Source organism: Trichechus manatus, unplaced genomic scaffold, assembly GCF_000243295.1.
Source record: "Trichechus manatus latirostris isolate Lorelei unplaced genomic scaffold, TriManLat1.0 scaffold00087, whole genome shotgun sequence".
NCBI classification, from domain to species: domain Eukaryota; kingdom Metazoa; phylum Chordata; class Mammalia; order Sirenia; family Trichechidae; genus Trichechus; species Trichechus manatus.
The window spans coordinates 3,851,792-3,868,958 of NW_004444023.1; the positions used below are offsets into that span (position 1 = coordinate 3,851,792).

The 17,167-nt window shown below is 49.8% G+C and overlaps 2 protein-coding genes across 3 annotated transcripts in view; one reads left to right on the top strand and one right to left on the bottom strand.

Moving 5' to 3' along the window:
- Positions 1 to 9,456, bottom strand: part of ALDH16A1 (aldehyde dehydrogenase 16 family member A1) — a 31,860-nt gene extending 22,404 nt beyond the window's left edge. For both annotated transcript variants that reach the window (XM_004381652.2, XM_004381651.2), the window contains exon 1: positions 9,257 to 9,456. In XM_004381652.2, coding sequence (XP_004381709.1) covers positions 9,257 to 9,346 — 90 coding nt within the window. In that variant the 5' untranslated portion in view covers positions 9,347 to 9,456. The remainder of the gene's footprint in view (positions 1 to 9,256) is intronic.
- On the top strand, positions 9,158 to 15,701 carry PIH1D1 (PIH1 domain containing 1). The gene is made up of 10 exons (XM_004381653.2): positions 9,158 to 9,172; positions 10,455 to 10,548; positions 11,276 to 11,342; positions 11,659 to 11,838; positions 13,117 to 13,178; positions 13,271 to 13,352; positions 13,692 to 13,821; positions 14,055 to 14,130; positions 15,292 to 15,435; positions 15,569 to 15,701. Exons 2-10 carry the CDS (start codon positions 10,459 to 10,461, stop codon positions 15,617 to 15,619), a joined length of 882 nt encoding a protein of 293 aa, XP_004381710.1. The 5' UTR covers positions 9,158 to 9,172; positions 10,455 to 10,458; the 3' UTR covers positions 15,620 to 15,701.
- Positions 15,702 to 17,167: the final 1,466 nt, after the last annotated feature.

The following is a 17,167-nucleotide window of genomic DNA, read 5'->3' on the forward strand; positions in this document are numbered from 1 at the left end:
CTCCCTTTAATAATTCTTGTAAGTTTGGTTTGGTTTTTACATATTCCCTTAATTTCTGTTTATCTGGAAATGTCCTAATTTCACCATTATATTTGAACGAGAGTTTTGCAGGATACATTATTCTTGGCTGGCAATTTTTTTCTTTCAAGATTTTATATATGCCATCCCATTGCCATCTTGCCTGCATGGTTTCTGCCGAATAATCTGAGCTTAGTCTTATTGTTTCTCCTCCGTATGTGACTTCTTGTTTTTCACAAGCTGCGGTTTTGGGAAGTGTGATTATGACATGCCTTGGTAATTTTCTTTTGGGGTCTATCCTATATGGGGTTCGTTGAGCTTCTTGGATGGCCAGCTTTTCATCTTTCATGATACTGGGGAAGTTTTCTGTCAGCAGTTCTTCAATGACCCTCTGTCTGTTTTCTGTTTTCTCCCCATTCTGGAACTCCGATCACTCGCAGATTTTTGCTTTTGATTGTATCCCACATAACTCTCAGGGTGTCTTCATTTTTCTTTGTTCTTTTTTCTGAGTTTTTCTCGAACAGAGTTGTATCCAAGTGTTTGTCTTCAATTCCACTGATCCCGTCTTCCACCGTTTCAAATCTGCTCGTCAGCCCTTCTATGACACTGTCCATTTCTGAAATCTTGTTTTTTCTCTTTTGGATTTCTAATTGTTGTTTTTGTGTAATTTCTAGTTGTGGATTTATTTTGGCATTTTGTTCCTGCATTATTTTCCTGAATTCTTCCATTTTTTTGGTCTGTATTTTCCATGAATTTGTCTGCCTTTTCCATGAATTTGTCTATTTTTTCCTCATTTTTGTCTGCTTTTTGCTTCAGCTCTTAGATAATTTGAGTACTAGAGATTTGAATTCCCTATCAGGTAGTTCTAGTGCCTTTTCTTCCACTGGAAAGTCATCTGGTGTTTATTTTGGACACCTATTAGAACCATCCTATTCTGTTTTTGTAAATGTTTTGATATTGTCTGCTGTCTTCGAGGCATTCAATAGTTATTCTTCTCATTTACGATTGTAGATTTGTTTGTTTCATCCTTTTTGTTTTTTAATTTGGCTATGTCTGAGCAGGCGGCCTGCGTGTTCTTTGTTGTTTGCTCGTCTCTGGGCACGATAGTTTTCGCCTCCTTCTCCAATTGGCAGGGTCAGTCGCTCAGATATGGTACAGCAGGGCAGGTCTAGCTGAAGAGGAGTTGCTGGGATGGGTTGTTTGTGGCACTTATTACAGCCACCAGGGCGGGTCGGTAATCAGTGCAGGGCAGGTTCCGGTAGGCTGTGCCTGCGCTGCTTGGTGGTGTGATGTTAAGCGCACGGTGCAAGTAGGCAGGATGGAGGAGGGAGATTGTTATGTGTGGAGCTAAGATGGATATGGGAGAGAGGAGAGAGGAACAGGAGCCAAAAACATACAAACAAACAAAAAAGAGTCTAGGGGAGCTTGCTGCTGGAGTGGAGAGATCAGAGACTATGAAATGGAGAAAAACAAATAGGGGAAGAAGAAGAAAAAAAGAAAAGAATGAATAAATAAAAATTAGAAAGAAAAAAGAACAGCAAAGCTCCCAGGGATCCCACTGGTGCGGCTACAAGGTCTGGGGAAGTTGTTCCCAGGTGTTGCAGTACAGCCTGGCTAGAAGGGGTAGAGGTATTCAGCGCCAGGTATTTAGGGAACAGGAAGAGAAGGAAGGTATAGAGAGATGAAAAACTGAGTAATGAAGAAAGACAAAAAGGGAAAAAGAGGGAAAATAAAACAAACAAACAAAAAAAGAACAAGAAAAGCCCCCCAAAAACAGGGGAAAAAAAAAAAAAAGCCCGTGAAGAAAGAAATGCTCTCAGGGATCCCTCTGCACGTCTGCGCAAGCTGAGGGGGTAGGTCCCAAGCCGTGTAGCACTGCCCAGCCAGAACGGGCTCCCAACTCGAGAAAAGAAAAAGAAAACAAACCATTCAAAACAAACAAACAAACAAAAGCCCCAGGATCCCACCAGCGTGGCAGCCCAGACCGGGAAGCAGTTCCACACTTGAACGGAGCTCTGTAGCCCCTTAGGAAGAAGCAAAGATGGCACACGGAGCCAGGTATTTGAGCAAAAGGAGGGTGAGGTGGTGAGAGGTAAGGAAGAAATCAAAAGAAGCGGAAAAAAGTAACACCAGGAGCCAACAAATGGCACTCAGGGAGCTGGCCAGTGTGGGTGGATGGAATCCAAGCAGCCAGTGCTTCCCGGCCAAGAGACTGTGGCCGCGGGAAGCAGAGGAGGCCGAGTGGGGGTGAAGAAAGGTGGGGGGTGGGAAAGCGCATATTGCAAATTACCGGTTGTTTTGTCTCCTGCTGGAAGCTCCATGAAGCTGCTTTCTCGTACCCCCTATTTGCTGGTCTCCGATAGGAGTCCAAGATGGTGGATCTGCGCTGTGTTAGCTGATAGGGGACCTCTGCATGAATCTCTCCTCACTCTCCCTTCTCTGTCAGTTTTCTCACTCCATTTGGTACTTGGCTGAGTTCTTTATCTCTTCATTTGATGTTTTAGGGTTTCAGGATTGCTGTTTTCTCTGTTTGGCTTAGTTTTTCAGATCTTTGCTGTGGAGGGACAGCGTGGTGCTTCTGCCTAGAGCACCACTTTGCCGGAAGAGCCCCCACATCGTTTTTTTACAGTTGGTGTCAGGAGTGGGTTCTTTGCAAAGGCTCCAGACTCATGGAAGCATAGAATTTTGTAAGAGAAAGAACGAAGGGGCTTGGGGAGTGAAATTTTTGATTCTTGGATGGCTGCTTTGGTTGTTGTTGTCTGTAATGGCTGAAGGAAGGTTATGCTGCAGCTGAGGGGAGAAAAGCCCCACCTGGAGTGGCCTGGGGCAAAAGCCAGGCCAGATAAGCAGGATGATTGACAGGGGTCCAGGGTCTACTGGTTCCACCCAGCCAGGGGCCCAAGGCCATATGCATAGGAATGAGAAGATAGTTAAGGTGCTGAGATGAGAAGATGCAACCAGAATGTTTTAAAGAGTTATGTGTCTAGGATTATGTGTTTAATTCAATGTACTATGAATACTGAATGTTTCTCCTACCTAGTGTTGTAAAGCAGACCTAAACATATGACAGAAATGAATACGGGGTATTACAGATTACAGAGCATGTAACTCTGCATTCAGCCAATACTTGATTGGATATGCTAAAAGGGAATTAGGATTTGCCCAAAGAAACACAGGCTGTTTGAATTCAGTAGCTCTGTGTATAGAGTGGGGGCTTAGATTGAAAACCTGAGCCCCACCCATATTTGCATTCGAAGACATGCAGAACCACCTAGAACAGCTGAGAGAACAGAAGATTTGCATTCGAAGGAAGGACTCACAGAAAAAAAGTGACTGTTTTGCTTTTTGAATTTCAAGCAAGGGGTTTGCTGTTAGACAGCATTGAGGCCGGAAAAGTCCTTGCCAATCAGAAGGAGCCCCTTCCCAGGACCGGAAGTTAAAGGGAGCCGGCGAGTAGACAGCTTGGTGTGCTTGCTTGTGGTGAATACTTGGGTCCACTCATGAGTGGAAGCGGGGGAAGTGCAGCAATGAAGAGATGGGCTAAGTTTGGACATGTTCCATTGGCACCCGTTGACCTAGGCCATGGAGTCTAGGGATGAAAGACAGAGAGGAAGGGCTGGCTCGTCAGGATCAAAAGAGGTTGTACGGACTCCTGTGTTTATGGGTGGAACCCAACGACCTAGCCCAAGGGGACTAGGGATGAGAGTATGACGGGGCTGTCTGAAGTACCGGGAGGTGTATCTGAACTCTCAAGCATTGTGACTTAGCTTGTATGGCTAGGGATCAGCTGACCAAAACCCGACCGAATGGAGAGAAAGATGTTTGACACCGTGAGCTGGTGTAGACTGCTGCAATTTGATGGTTTGCCCTTGACTGGACTTTGCTTATGGATGCAGATGCTCAAAGTTCCAACTGGAAGAGAAGATTCTTCGAGATCAAGGAACATGCTTGTCTCCTCAGGGTACTAGTTTGACAGGGACAAGCAATGTAAACACTATCTAAAACGGGGGGTTGGGTGGGGTGGGGAGATAAAGGCATGTAGTGGCTAGTTTACAAGCTTTTATGGGTGTGCTCACACTCAACATGAGGGGGACAAGGGAGGATCCCCACTAACAGACAGACTCCTCTTTCCCTGATGGGTCTGGGGAAGAGAGGGTGGGGGAAGACGTTGATAGGATTATATGACTCAGTTGTGAGTGTTGATTGTAAACAGGGTTAATTGTGATTATAAAACTGTAATTGTAGAGGCTGTAAGTATCGAAAGAGTGGACTAAGGGAAAGGCACTGCTGGACTGGAGACAGTGGCCGAACCTAAAGTCACTTGAAGGTTTTGCTATGCTAATACCTCGTGAAGCTCAGAGCAAGGGCAAAATCTTCTTTCAGTTGAATTTTATCAGACACCAGAAAGGGTGAAAATGAGATGAACTGGAGAACCTGACGAGATCATCTGGATACCTGCAGCAGACCTGAATGGCTGGTACTTGAGTAACCTCACCCTGAGGACTCTTTGCCCTATTGAAGGACTAATTGTTAATGACTGTTTCGGACTGGTGAAATGATTGGGAGGGGGACGTTATCATCCAAGTATGAAAGAATCATGGCTAGAAAAGCCAGGGGGTGGCCTGTGGTATAATGGACTGCTTTTGTGTGGCCTTTCTAGCCATGTTCTTGTGACTTCCATCCAGGTGATTGGGCGGGACTGTGCAGATATGGTAACTGTGGCCCATCATGGTAACTGTGGCCCATCAAAGGGACTGGTCAGTTTTTGTGAGCCATCCCAGAAGCAGCAGAGAGAGGATCCCACCACCACCAAGGAAGAACAGCCAGGAGCAGAGAGCATATCCTTTGGACCCAGGATCCCAGGGATGAGAAGCTCCTAGAACCAGGAGACAGCGAGAGAGGGAGTTGTAACACTGAAGGTAGCACAGACATGGCAGCAGGAGATGCCATGGCAGGCTTCCAGGCCCAGAGAGAGAGAAAGTTGAATGCATTTGGGCAGACGCCTAGGGCCAGAGAGAGGCATGCATGCCTGTGAGTATGACTGGGAAGAGACTGTCCTGATGGAAGAACCGTATCCTGAGTGTTCCCGAGCCTGAACTGTAACCTGTTACTTCCCTAATAAACCCCATAATCGTGAATATTGTCTGCGAGTTCTGTGTGGCCACTGCATGAACTAACAAACCCAGCAGAGAAGTAGAGGGTGCTGTGGGAGGTATGGCTGGTGTCAGAATTGGTAAAGATGGTGGAGAGAGAAGGTACTTCTGCCCTCCTCCTCATAGGAATCAGCCCTGGGCTGTTGATCTTGATCCTCCTTCCCCCTTGTGAAGGTAAGAGAAGGTCAGATACTGCCTACACGCTGTTTTTACACATGCTTAGCTGCTAACTGAAATGTTGGAGGCTCAAGTCCACCCAGAGGTACCTCCAAAAAAAGGCCTGGTGATCCACTTTTGAAAGATCTGCCACTGAAAACACTATGGAGTGCAGTTCTACTCTGATACACATGGGGTCGCCATGAGTCAGGGTCAACTGGAAGACAACTTTTTTTTTTTAATCATATTGTTTCTATTTATAGGACATTGCACCTCTAACCAACCTCCCACCTGAATTTAGAGACCATCTCAAGAGTACATTTGATGCATTGAACACTACTGACTGAAGACCAGACGAGTTGTGGAATGACATCAAGGACATTACACATGAAGAAAGCAAGAGGTCATTAAAAAGACAGGAAAGAAAGAAAAGACCAAGATGGATGTCAGAAGAGACTCTGAAACTTGCTCTTGAATGTAGAATAGCTAAAGTGAATGGAAGAAGTGATGAAGTAAAAGAGTTGAACAGAAGATTTCAAAGGTCAGCTTGAGGAGACTAAGTAAAGTATTATCATGACAAGTGCAAAGACCTGAAGATAGAAAACCAAAAGGGAAGAGCATGCTCAGTATTTCTCAAGCTGAAAGAAACGAAGAAAAAAATTCAAGCCTCGAGTTGCAATACTGAAGGATTCTACAGGGAAAATATTAAATGATGCAGGAAGCATCAAAAGAAGATGGAAAAAATACATACAGTCACTGTACCAAAAGGAATTGGTTGATGTTCAACCATTTCAGGAGGTAGCACATGATCAAGAATGGATGGTACTGAAGGAAGAAGTCCAAGCTGCACTAAAGGCACTGGTGAAAAACAAGGCTCCAGGAATTGACAGGATACCAACTGAGTTGTTTCAACAAACAGAAGCAGCACTGGAAGCACTCACTCGTCTATGCCGAGAAATGTGGAAGACAGCTACCTAGCCAACTGACTGGAAGAGATCCGTATTTGTATTTGTATCCATTCCAAAGAAAGGCGATCCAACAGAATGCAGAAATTATCGAACAATATCATTAATATCACACACAAGTAAAATTTTGCTGAAGATCATTCAAAACGGTTGTAGCAGTACAGTGACAGGGAACTGCCAGAAATTCAAGCTGGATTCAGAAGAGGACGTGGAACAAGGGGTTATCTTTGCTGATGTCAGATGGATCTTGGCTGAAAGCAGAGAATACCAGAAAGATGTTTACCTGTATTTTATCAACTATGCAAAGGCATTCGACTTTGTGGATCATAACAAATTATGAGTAACACTGCAAAGAATGGGAATTCCAGAACACTTAACTGTGCTCATGAAGAACCTGTACTTAGACCAAGAGGCAGTTGTTCTAACAGAATAAGGGGACACTGTGTGGTTTAAAGTCAAGAAAGGTGTGCGTTAGGGTTGTATCCTTTCACTATACTTATTCAATCTGCGTGCTGAGCAAATAATCCGAGAAGCTGGACTATATGAAGAAGAATGGGGCATCAGGATTGGAGGAAGACTCATTAACAACCTGAGATACGCAGATGACACAACCTTGCTTGCTGAGAGTGAAGAGGACTTGAAGCACTTACTGATGAAGATCAAAGACCATAGCTTTCAGTACGGATTACACCTCAACATAAAGAAAACAAAAACCCTCACAACTGGACCAATAAGCAACATCACGATCAATAGAGAAAAGACTGAAGTTGTCAAGGATTTCATTTTACTTGGATCCACAATCAACGCCCATGGAAGGAGCCGTCAAGAAATCAAATGACACATCGCATTGGGCAAATCTACTGCAAAAGATCTCTTTAAGGTGTTAAAAAAGCAAAGATGTCACTTTTACGACTAAGATGTGCCTGACCCAAGCCTTAGTGCTTTCAATCGCCTCATATATGCATATGAAAGCTGGACAATGAATAAGGAAGACCTGAAGAAGAATTGATGCCTTTGAATTATGGTGTTGGCAAAGAATACTGAATACAGCATGGACTGTCAGAAGAACGAACAAATCTGTCTTGGAACAAGTACAGCCAGAGTGCTCCTTGGAAGCGAGGATGGCAAGACTTCGTCTCACGTACTTTGGATATGTTATCAGGAGGGACCAGTCCCTAGAGAAGGACATCATGCTGGGTAAAGCAGAGGGTCAGCTAAAGACAGTAAGACTCTCAAGGAGATGGACTGACACAGTGGCTGCAACAATGGGCTCAAGCATAACAACGATTATGACGATGGTGCAGGACTGGGCAGTGTTTCATTCTGTTGTACGTAGGGTTGCTATGAGTAGGAACCAACTTGATGGCACCCAACAACAATAACAACCAGCCTCCTAGTGTGGAGAGTCTTTGTATTCTGTCCCCAGATCGTCTGAGTCTACATTATATTTCTAGATAATCTTACACATCCATAGCTCAATTATCCTTTTACACTGGCGACTCCCAGGTCTTTGTGCCTAGCTCAAACACTGGCCTGAGGCACAGACCCCAGTATCATTTGATTCCTGCATGTGGCCAGTGACTGTCGCCAGGCCCCTCATACTCTCACTATTTCACAACTGAGCTCAGCATCTTTCCCTGCAAACCTGTTCCTCTTGGATTCACCATCTGGGAAACACCCACCCAGTCACAGGGTGAGACCCCAAGAACTGTCCTCTTCCCAAATCCTGTCTCCTGTATCTCTGCCTCATCCCCTCCTCCTCTCCGTGTCCATAGCGTCCACAGCTGGGTCCAGGCTCCCGTTTCACCCTCTCCTACTTGGACCATTGCTCTAGCCTCCTCTCCTGCCTCTATTCCTCCAGTCTGTTTCCCACGTGGCCCCAGGGGCTTCTTTCTGACACCCAGAGCTGGCCCCATCCTTCTCCTGCTCACAACTTTCCCCTGGCTCCTCTCCTCCTCAAGAGATGCCCAAGTTTCTCATGTGTGGGTTCTGGAAGTCTCTGAGGCATCACCAAAGCTCCATGGCGAATTTTGAGCACACAGCCTGACACAGAGAAAGCGCCCCATAAATGTAAGCTATTATCATATTAGGAGTACCTGGGTGGTGCAAACAATTAACACGCTCAGCTGCTAACCATTCTGAGGAACTTTAGGGAATTACAGAAAATTCAAGGCACCCTATTTATTTACAGAAACCCCGATGGGCTGGTGGGGGGGACCCCGGAAGATTACAGGAGTTCCAGGGACATTATGAGGAACCCCGGGGGATCACATGAGAGTCATGAGAAATTTAAGAGACACTGAAGCATCATGGGAGTCCCAAGAGACGTTCTGAGGGTTCCTGAGGGGTATTCCTGAGGCGTTCCACGGGGGTATTCTGGGGGAGCCATAGGTAAATTACATAAAGTTTTGATATATTCTAGGATTCTGAGGATTCCGCCGAGATTATAGCGGCCCCACAAGTACTGAGGGGCTCTGTGGAATCGCGGGAGCTCCAAGGAAGTCCTGAGGGTCTCCAGTGATTACCCCCACAGGAATTCTAAAGTGCCCCGGGGGATCATGGAAATTATATTCTGAGGAATCATGGGTAGGACGAGGGTTCTGAGGGGATAACGGGAGCTTCACAGAAATTCCGAGGAGTCTCGAGGAACCAACGGAGGTTCTGAGGAACCCGTGAGGAGTCGGGAAAACTCCTCGGGGAGTCCAGAGGCCCCACAGGGAGACCCACTTAGGATCGTGGGCACCAGAAGTACTAGGGATCATGGGAATAGACTAACGGGTTAAGACGAGCAGCCGCGAAGGCTCACGGGAACGGTCCTCCAGGGGTGGGTCCTAAGGGGTGGCGGGAATCACGGGATCCGAGAGGGGCCGAACTGCCGCGGTGGGTCACGGGAGTCCGCGAGGAAAACGGGTCCGGGGAAACGGGGGATGGGGGTGGGCAGCGCCAGCCCGGGCAGTCCCTCACCAGTGCGCATGCATGGCTTTCAGGCACCGGTCCGTACTCCATCGTGGTAAAGATCTCTCGGGTTTGGGGCCTTGCGCGCGTCGCAGCCATCACTCGCCCAGACCACTTTCCACAAAGGACTGCGGGGCAGTCTGCCTAGGGAAACCTTGAGGTCCGAAAGGCGGAACCACCCCCTCCACCCAAAGGGGCAAGACTACGAAGGGGTTGGATCGACGGAATAGATAGCGCGGATCCCGCCCATTTCCCCGCCTTAGGAGCTGTGGGCGCCGCCTGTACGGGTTCGCTGGGACTGTAGAGTAGAGCATGCGTACTTTTTAAGGGGGGGGGCGGGGGCGGGGGCGGGAGTGGGTGCAGGAGTTCTGAATTGTGGGTCGCCTGCCAGTTAGGGTTGGAAGCTGTGGTGGCGTGGTGGTTAAGAGCTACAGCTGCTACCCCAAGAGGTCTGCAGTTCTAATCCACTAGGCGCTACCTGGAAGCCGGATGAGGTGGCCCTACCCTGCCTTATAGGGCCACTATAAGTGGGAATCGACTCGACGGCAATTTTTTTTTTATGCAAATAGGAAGGTTCCAGATTTAGAAGAGTGGTCGTATTTGTGTGTCTTCTTGCCACCCTGCTTATATTGTTGCCAAGAAGTGCAACCTTTAGTCCGAAATACGTTTCGTAGGGAACCGAATCTAGCTATGGGAAGAAGCGACAGTTCCCCGTAGCTATCCTGACTGTACAAACCCTGGCCGGAAGTCGTTGCCAGGAAGAACAGGAAGTGTGGCTTTTTTAGAGAGAGGAAGTGTGGCATTTTGCGGTATGCTCATTTACGAACTCGGCCGGAAGGGTAGCCTCAAGTTCCATTTTTGATTGGTCGAAGCGGGACGTGTGGCTTCAGGCTTTAAACATGGTTGGTCGGTAATAGACTGCTGTTGCAGCGCGGCCGGAAGTGTGGCATCCTCCAGTACCATGGTTACACAGAAACCGGAAATATGGCATTCGCGTATACATTTAACACTTAAGGCCAGGAGTACGTCCAGAGATATTGGTTCCTGACGGATTTAAGGACGATCTCTGGTCTGGAATGAAATTGTAGTCTCAGGCCAGATTCTCAGGTTTTCGGACAGAATTGTAGGTGTCGGGAGACGGTTAAGGAGTTGGCAGTGGGGCCCGGGGAAGGTTCTTCCACGTCAGACGCCTAGGTCTGCTTCTCAGGAACATGGCGGACTCGAAGCTGCTGGTGCCCGAGCTAAGCGAGGCAGAGACGATAGGCCCTGAGACGGCGCGCTTCGAGGAGCTGCTGCTGCAGGTGCGGACTGACCAGACTCCTGGGTGCCTTGATGTTCGGGAATGGTTTGTGCTGAGACAGCACTACAATTCCCAGAATGCACTGAGGTGGCAACAGCACTTACGGGAATTGTAGTCATTTGGCCCCAAGTTGTGCTAAGCCCTGTTTGCCCAGTGGTTAAGAGCTTGGCTGCTAACCCAAAAGTCGCCAGTTCGAATCCAACAGCTGCTGTTTGGAAAACTATGGTGCAGTTCTATTCTGTCCTGTAGGGTCGCTATGAGTCGGAATCAATTTGACGGCAACAGGTTTAGTTTTTTGTTTTAGTGGCGCAGTGGTTAAGCGCTCAGCTGCTAACTGAAAGGTTGGCAGTTCAAACCCACCAGTAGTTCCACGGGAGAGAGATGTGGCAGTCAGCTTCTGTAAAGATTTACAGCCTTTACAGAAGGAAACCCTATAGGGCAATTCTATTGTGTCCTGTAGGGTTGCTATGAGTCAGAATCGACTCCATGGCAACAGGCTTTTTTTTTTTTTTGGCCCGTCCCAAGTTTGCCAGGCTCTGGCAGAAATGGGAGTGGCGTTAATGTTAGGGTTCTTCTGGGTCCTCAAAGGAGTAAGGGCACCTAGCATGTCTTATTCTCCATGGTATCCACAGCTTTCATACATAACAGTTGCTAAATAAACATTTGAGGGGCAGGTGAGGGTTCTGAGGGCACTGACTCCAAGCCTGAAGGTTGTTTCCTTCACACAGGCCTCCAAGGAGCTCCAGCAAGCCCAGACAACCAGACCAGAATCTACACAGATCCAACCTCAGCCTGGTGAGAAAGACAGAAACCCAAAGAGAGAGGGCTAGAGTCCCAGAGAGAGAAAGATGGTGACTCAGAAGGGGCAGGGTATGTAGAAAGGAAGGAGGAAAGAGGCATACTAAGTGGGGGTGGAGGTGACCAGAGATCCGAGGAGAGGAGGGAAGGGACAGATTAAGGGGATAAAGACCTGGGTGTGGGGGTGAGACCCAGCAGGAGGGGAAACCAAGACCCAAAGAGGGGGGACAGAGCAAAGAGGGAGGGCAGAGACTGGAAAGGAGACTGAGACCTGTTCTGAGACAGATGAACAGGACAAAGCTACTCCCGCCAGGTTTCTGCATAAAGACCAACTCAGCGGAAGGGAAGGTTTTCATCAACATCTGCCACTCGCCCTCCATCCCTCCTCCCGCTGATGTGACTGAGGATGAGCTGCTGCAAATGCTGGAGGAGGACCAAGCTGGGTTCCGCATCCCCATGAGTCTGGGGGAGCCTCATGCCGAACTGGATGCAAGTCAGTGCGCTCAGAGGACCCAGGAGTCCAGGCCCCCTCCTTTCCCAGGACCCAGGAGTCTAGGCCCCTGTCCCCTCCTTCCGTAGGACCCAGAAATTTAGTCCCCTATCTCCTTGCCCAGACTCAGGAGTCTAGCGCTGCAAGACCCTCTTCCATCAGACCTAGGAGTCCAGGCCCCTGTCCCCTCCTTCCCTAGGAGTCCGGGGTCTGCAGCCCCTTCCTCCCTCAGACCCAGGAGTCTCGACCCCAAGCCCCCTCCTCCCTCAGATCCAGGAGTCTATCCCCCACTCTGATCTTTTTCCCTGTGGCATTTCCGTAGCCTCCTGGGCACCCTGCCCCTGTCCAGGCTGGCACTGTCCCTGCCCCACCCCAGGCTGGAGAGGGCTGGCAGGGGGCTCTGTGCTCATTAGTGGATCTCCTGGCTGTAGTCCAGGCCCAGCCCTCGCTCATTCATCTTTGCTTTTTCCACTGCCTCTTCTCTTCAGCCTCCAGCTCTGCCATTGTCTCACCTCTGTCCCTGTTGCATTTCTGTCTCTGTCTCTTTTTTTCAATTCACATGTGTCTCTTGTCTCCTGGGGACCAAGCTTTGTGCAGCGCCCTGGGGAGCAGAAACTTATCAGACCCCGTTCCTGCCCTTGAGAAACTCCCAGTCTTGGGTAGGGGCGAAGGGGACAGGCAATTTCAATCTGGTGTGATATGTGCTACACTGGAGGGGTGTCTGGCACAGCCCAGAGGAGATTGTCCACTTGCACCGAGACGGCAGGGAAGCTTCCTGGAGGAGGAGGTGCCGAATGTAAGGTTTGAAAGATATGGAGGAGTTAATCTGGCAAAGACAGAAGAGAGTTCCAAGCAGAGGGGCCCAGAGGCCCGAAAGAGTGATTGGATTGGATCAGCCAGTAATCAGAGTGATTGGAAGAAATTTAAAGGGACGGGTCGGTAAAGGAGAAACGGGCTTCTCACTAAAGGGCGGCAGGGGCCAGGCCGAGGACTTGGACCTTACCTGGGGGCGCTAGAAAGCCATGGGAGATCTGTGAGCAGGGCAGGGGCGGGGTCAGCTCCGGGCAGATAGTGGGGACAGACCAGAGCAGGAGAGACAGCTGGGAAGGTGACTTGGGATGAGAGTCCAGGCTGGAGTGGGAGGATCTGTCTTGAACCCTCGCTTTTTTATCGGCTCTGCCTCTCTCTGTTTCCTGTGGTTGCTGACCCTGAAGGTTTTTATTTTCTGTGTCTGGCTTCCCACGGAGTGCTGGCGGTCTCACCCCGTTTCTCTCCCCGCAGAAGGCCAGGGCTGCACCGCCTACGATGTGGCTGTCAACAGCGACTTCTACCGGAGGATGCAGGTTGGGGGCGGGGCTGCGGGGGGACGGAGCCTCTCCTTCCACTCCCTAGCCCCCTTCTATCTCCCCTCCCTCCCTCTCTTTCTCTCTCCTAGAACAGTGACTTCTTGCGGGAGCTTGTGGTCACCATTGCCAGGGAGGGCCTTGAGGACAAATACAGCCTTCAGCTGAATCCCGGTGAGGGGCGGGCCTGGGAGAGGAGGTAGAGCCAGGAGCGGGTTGGGGGCAACCCTTCAGAGGGTGGGTTTAGTGCCTCCAGCCTTTCGGAAGGGGCGGGGCTTCCTGTGTTGCGCTGGGAGGTTGAGTCAGGCCTGGAGGTCAGAAGGGGGCAGGGCCTGGGCCGTCAGGGAGGGGCGGAGTCTAGGAAGTGGATTTGAGTGGGGAAAACCCTTATATGGGCAGGGCCAAGGTGGGTGGGCTTACAGGGTATGGTCAGACCCCTGGCCTCCGGGGAAGGCACCCCAGAGGGAGCAGAGGGAACCCTGACAAGGCGACCTTTGACCCTGACTTTCCCAGAATGGCGCATATTGAAGAATCGGCCTTTCCTGGGCTCCATTTCCCAGCAGAACATCCGCTCCCAGCAACGTCCGCGGATCCAGGAGCTAGGGAATCTGCCCACGCCGGGCTACCGGGCAGCTGAGACAGGGTGGGCCGGCAATGGGTGCTCTATCCTGTCTGCCCAAGGCGCTTCTGAATCCCTCCCTCATCCTCCCTTCCCACACTGCGTCCTGGGAACTACCTGGGGCTCTGGGAGGCTTCCAGAGGCAGCATGATGGGAAGGAGGGAGGAAGGCAGGGAACAACAGTATGCCAGGCAGAGGGAATAGCCCTGGCAAAGATCTGGCGGCTCTCCTCAACTCTGGGTCTTGCTCCTCCCCAGCCCAGAGAAGCCTCACCTGAACCTTTGGCTGGAAGCCCCTGACCTCCTCTTGGCTGAAATTGACCTCCCCAAGCTGGCGAGTACACACACGAGCAGAGCAGGAGAATGGGGTCTGGGGGTTGGGGGTCTCAGAGGGGGAGTGTGGGGGGCTTTCACTGGACCTGGGCTCTGCAGCTTCTTCAGTGTGTGTCTTAGTTACCTGTTGTGTTGTTGTTAGGTGCTGTTGAGTCTGGAGGAAGGTCCTTGTCTCTTTTCAGCTTCTGCTCCTCTGTTTCTTGGCCATCTTCATGTGGCCTGGCATCTGTCTGCCCCATCTCTGCTTGGTTGCTTGCTTGCTTGCTCAATCTGCTCTTTTATATCTCGAAAGAGACTGACTTAAGACACACCCTACACTAATACTGCCTTATTAACATAACAAAGAAACCCCATTCCCAAATGAGATTATAACCACAGGTATAGGGGTTAGGGTTTGCAATACATATTTTTGGGGGACACAATACAGTTCATAACACTGTGTGAGCCCGGTGAGCCCACTGCCTCCTCTGCCCCAGGAGCACACTTCTTGGTGCTGACCACACCTGTTGATGCCTTGGAGACCGGGGCTTCAAACCTGTTCTTCCCGATTCAGTCATAGCCAAGGAAGTCAAGGAAACCTCACTGAAACAGACCCGAATTTTTAAAGCTACGGTGAATATGCTCTCTTGTAATCCTGCCAATAATCCAGTCTCACCCATCAGCCTCCTGAAAAGGCCCACTATGCCTTTTCTAAGTCTCCCAGGGCTTAGTCCTGTAATTTTTCCAGCTCCTGGTACCCTGCTGAATCTGACAAATTGTAAAACTTTGCATCTGTTCATGTTTCACCTTGTCAGCCATGACTGAACTGGTTTGAATCGGTTTGAAGCCCTGATAAACCAAGAAAAAAAAAAAAAACCCCTGCCGTCAAGTTGATTCCAACTCATAGCGACCCTGTAGGACACAGTAGAACTGCCCCATAGAGTTTCCAAGGAGCACCTGGTGGATTCGAACTGCTGACCTTTTGGTTAGCAGCCATAGTTCTTAACCACCATGCCACCTGGGTTTCTGAAGCCCTGATGGAGACCTGCACATCTCCCACCTTCTTCCTGGGAGACTAAACCTTTTGAAATATAGTATCCCAATACTGGAGGCCGCTCTGCCTAGTCCATGTTATCGTTCTCCTGGTGCTGGGAGTGGGGGGCTGATTCTACCACATCCCCAGGATGGAGCCATGGGGCTGTCACTGGAGCTTGGGGAGAACCGCCTGGTGATGGGGGGCCCCCAGCAGCTGTACCACCTGGATGCCTGTATCTCCCTGCGGATCAACGCTGATGAGAGCAAGGCTGCCTTCCACCGGAAGAGGAAGGTACCTGGGGGGGTCTAGGGAAGGGAGGGGTGGTACTGGGAAGGGATGGGGTCCAGAGTCCCAGGTCTGAGGTGGGGGGCCGGGGGCTGAGACTCCTAGGCCTTGAGTCTTCACTCTTGTCCTCTTTCTGCAGCAGTTGATGGTGGCAATGCCCCTCCTGTCAGTGCCTTCTGAATCTTGGTGACTCTGTGCTTGCAAGAGTGGAGGAGGAGAGGCTGGTGGTTTCTCTAAAATGAACTGAAATAAAAGATATTTGTCTTTGTTCTATCTCTGGCTAGAAATAGATAAGGTGGCAGGTAAGAGGGGCATTAGGCTGTAGCCCTAAAATGCTACAGAGGCCCTGGTCCCAGCTCAGACCTAGGCCTCTCCTGCCTGGACCCTCACCCCAGCCTCTTCCCAGGCTTCCCAGCCTCCAATCTCTCTCCTCCAGTTAGTCCCCCACATAACACCAGTGCTGCCCTTGCCCCGCTCCTGGTCATGGCCCTTCTTTGCCTCTCAGCGCTCCGGGGAGACGGTCCAAGCACCTCAGCCTATCACTGAAGGTCCTGCGTGGTCTGGCCCACTCTGTCCTCATATTTCACCTCTTCTTCCTCCTCACTCTGAACTTCAGAGAATGTCCTGGCCACACCCATTCTTCTGTACCTTCTCTCAGTATTTGTTTTTCCCTGTTGGTGTCCTCTTGCGGTTGGATGGATTGCTTTTGTGTGGCCTTGCCATGGTGTTTTAACTCCCAGTCTTATAACTCCCACCCAATTGTGGGACTGTGCAAATAGGGTAATTGTAGCCCACCAAGGGGATTGTTCAGTTTTGCCACACTGGGCTTGACTAGAGCCACCCTGGAAGTGGGAAAGAGTAAAGATCCCACCACCACCAAGGAAGAAGAGCCAGCGCATCCTTTGGACCCAGGATCCCTGCGCTGAGAAGCTTCTGGAACCAGGAGACTGAGAGAAGGAGTGAGCTGTAACACTGAAGGCAGCAGAGACCTGGCAGCAGGAGACCGCGTGGTGGGCTTCCTGGCCCACGGAGAGAGAAAGCTGAGGGCCTTTGGGCAGAGGCTGAGGGCCAGGGAGAAGCACGGCTGGGAAGAGGCTGTTCTGATGGAAAAACTGTATCCTGAGTGTTGCTGAATTTTAACTGTTAACTTCTCTAATAAACCCCATAATCGTGAGTATCATCTGTGAGTGCTGTGTGGTCATTGCAATGAATTAGCAAACCCAGCAGAGAAGTAGAGAGTGTCGTGGGAGGGGCAGTTGGTGTCAGAATTGGTAAAGTTGGCAGAGAAGAGGCATATCTGACCTCCGCCTTGTGGGAATCAGCCTTGGGCTGTTCATCTTGATTCTCCTTCCCCATTGTGAAGTTAGATGAGGGGTCAGACACTGCCCCCACATCATTCTTACACCTTTCTACCACCCATCTGTCATTTTGTCATACTGTGGTGACTTGCATGTTGCTATGATCCTGGAAGTTATGCCACCGGTATTTCAAATACTGGCTGGGTCACACATGGTGGACAGGTTTCAGCAGAGCTTATAGACTAAGACAGACTAAGAAGAAAGGCCTGGCAATCTACTTCCAGAAATTAACCAGTGAAAACCCTATGGATCACAACAATATTATCTGATGTAGATGAGCCCCCCCCCCAGGTTGGAAGGCACTCAAAATGCACAGTGGCTGCAAAAATTGACTTGAGCATACCAACGATTGTGAAGATTTGTTTTTTGCACATGGAGTT

Excerpts from the sequence above, each read along its gene's own strand:
- PIH1D1 (XM_004381653.2), top strand. The coding sequence starts at position 10,459 with ATGGCGGACTCGAAGCTGCTGGTGCCCGAGCTAAGCGAGGCAGAGACG. Across the intron at positions 11,839-13,116 it reads TCATGCCGAACTGGATGCAA|AAGGCCAGGGCTGCACCGCC; the intron begins GTCAGTGCGCTC and ends CTCTCCCCGCAG. Across the intron at positions 13,179-13,270 it reads ACTTCTACCGGAGGATGCAG|AACAGTGACTTCTTGCGGGA; the intron begins GTTGGGGGCGGG and ends TCTCTCTCCTAG.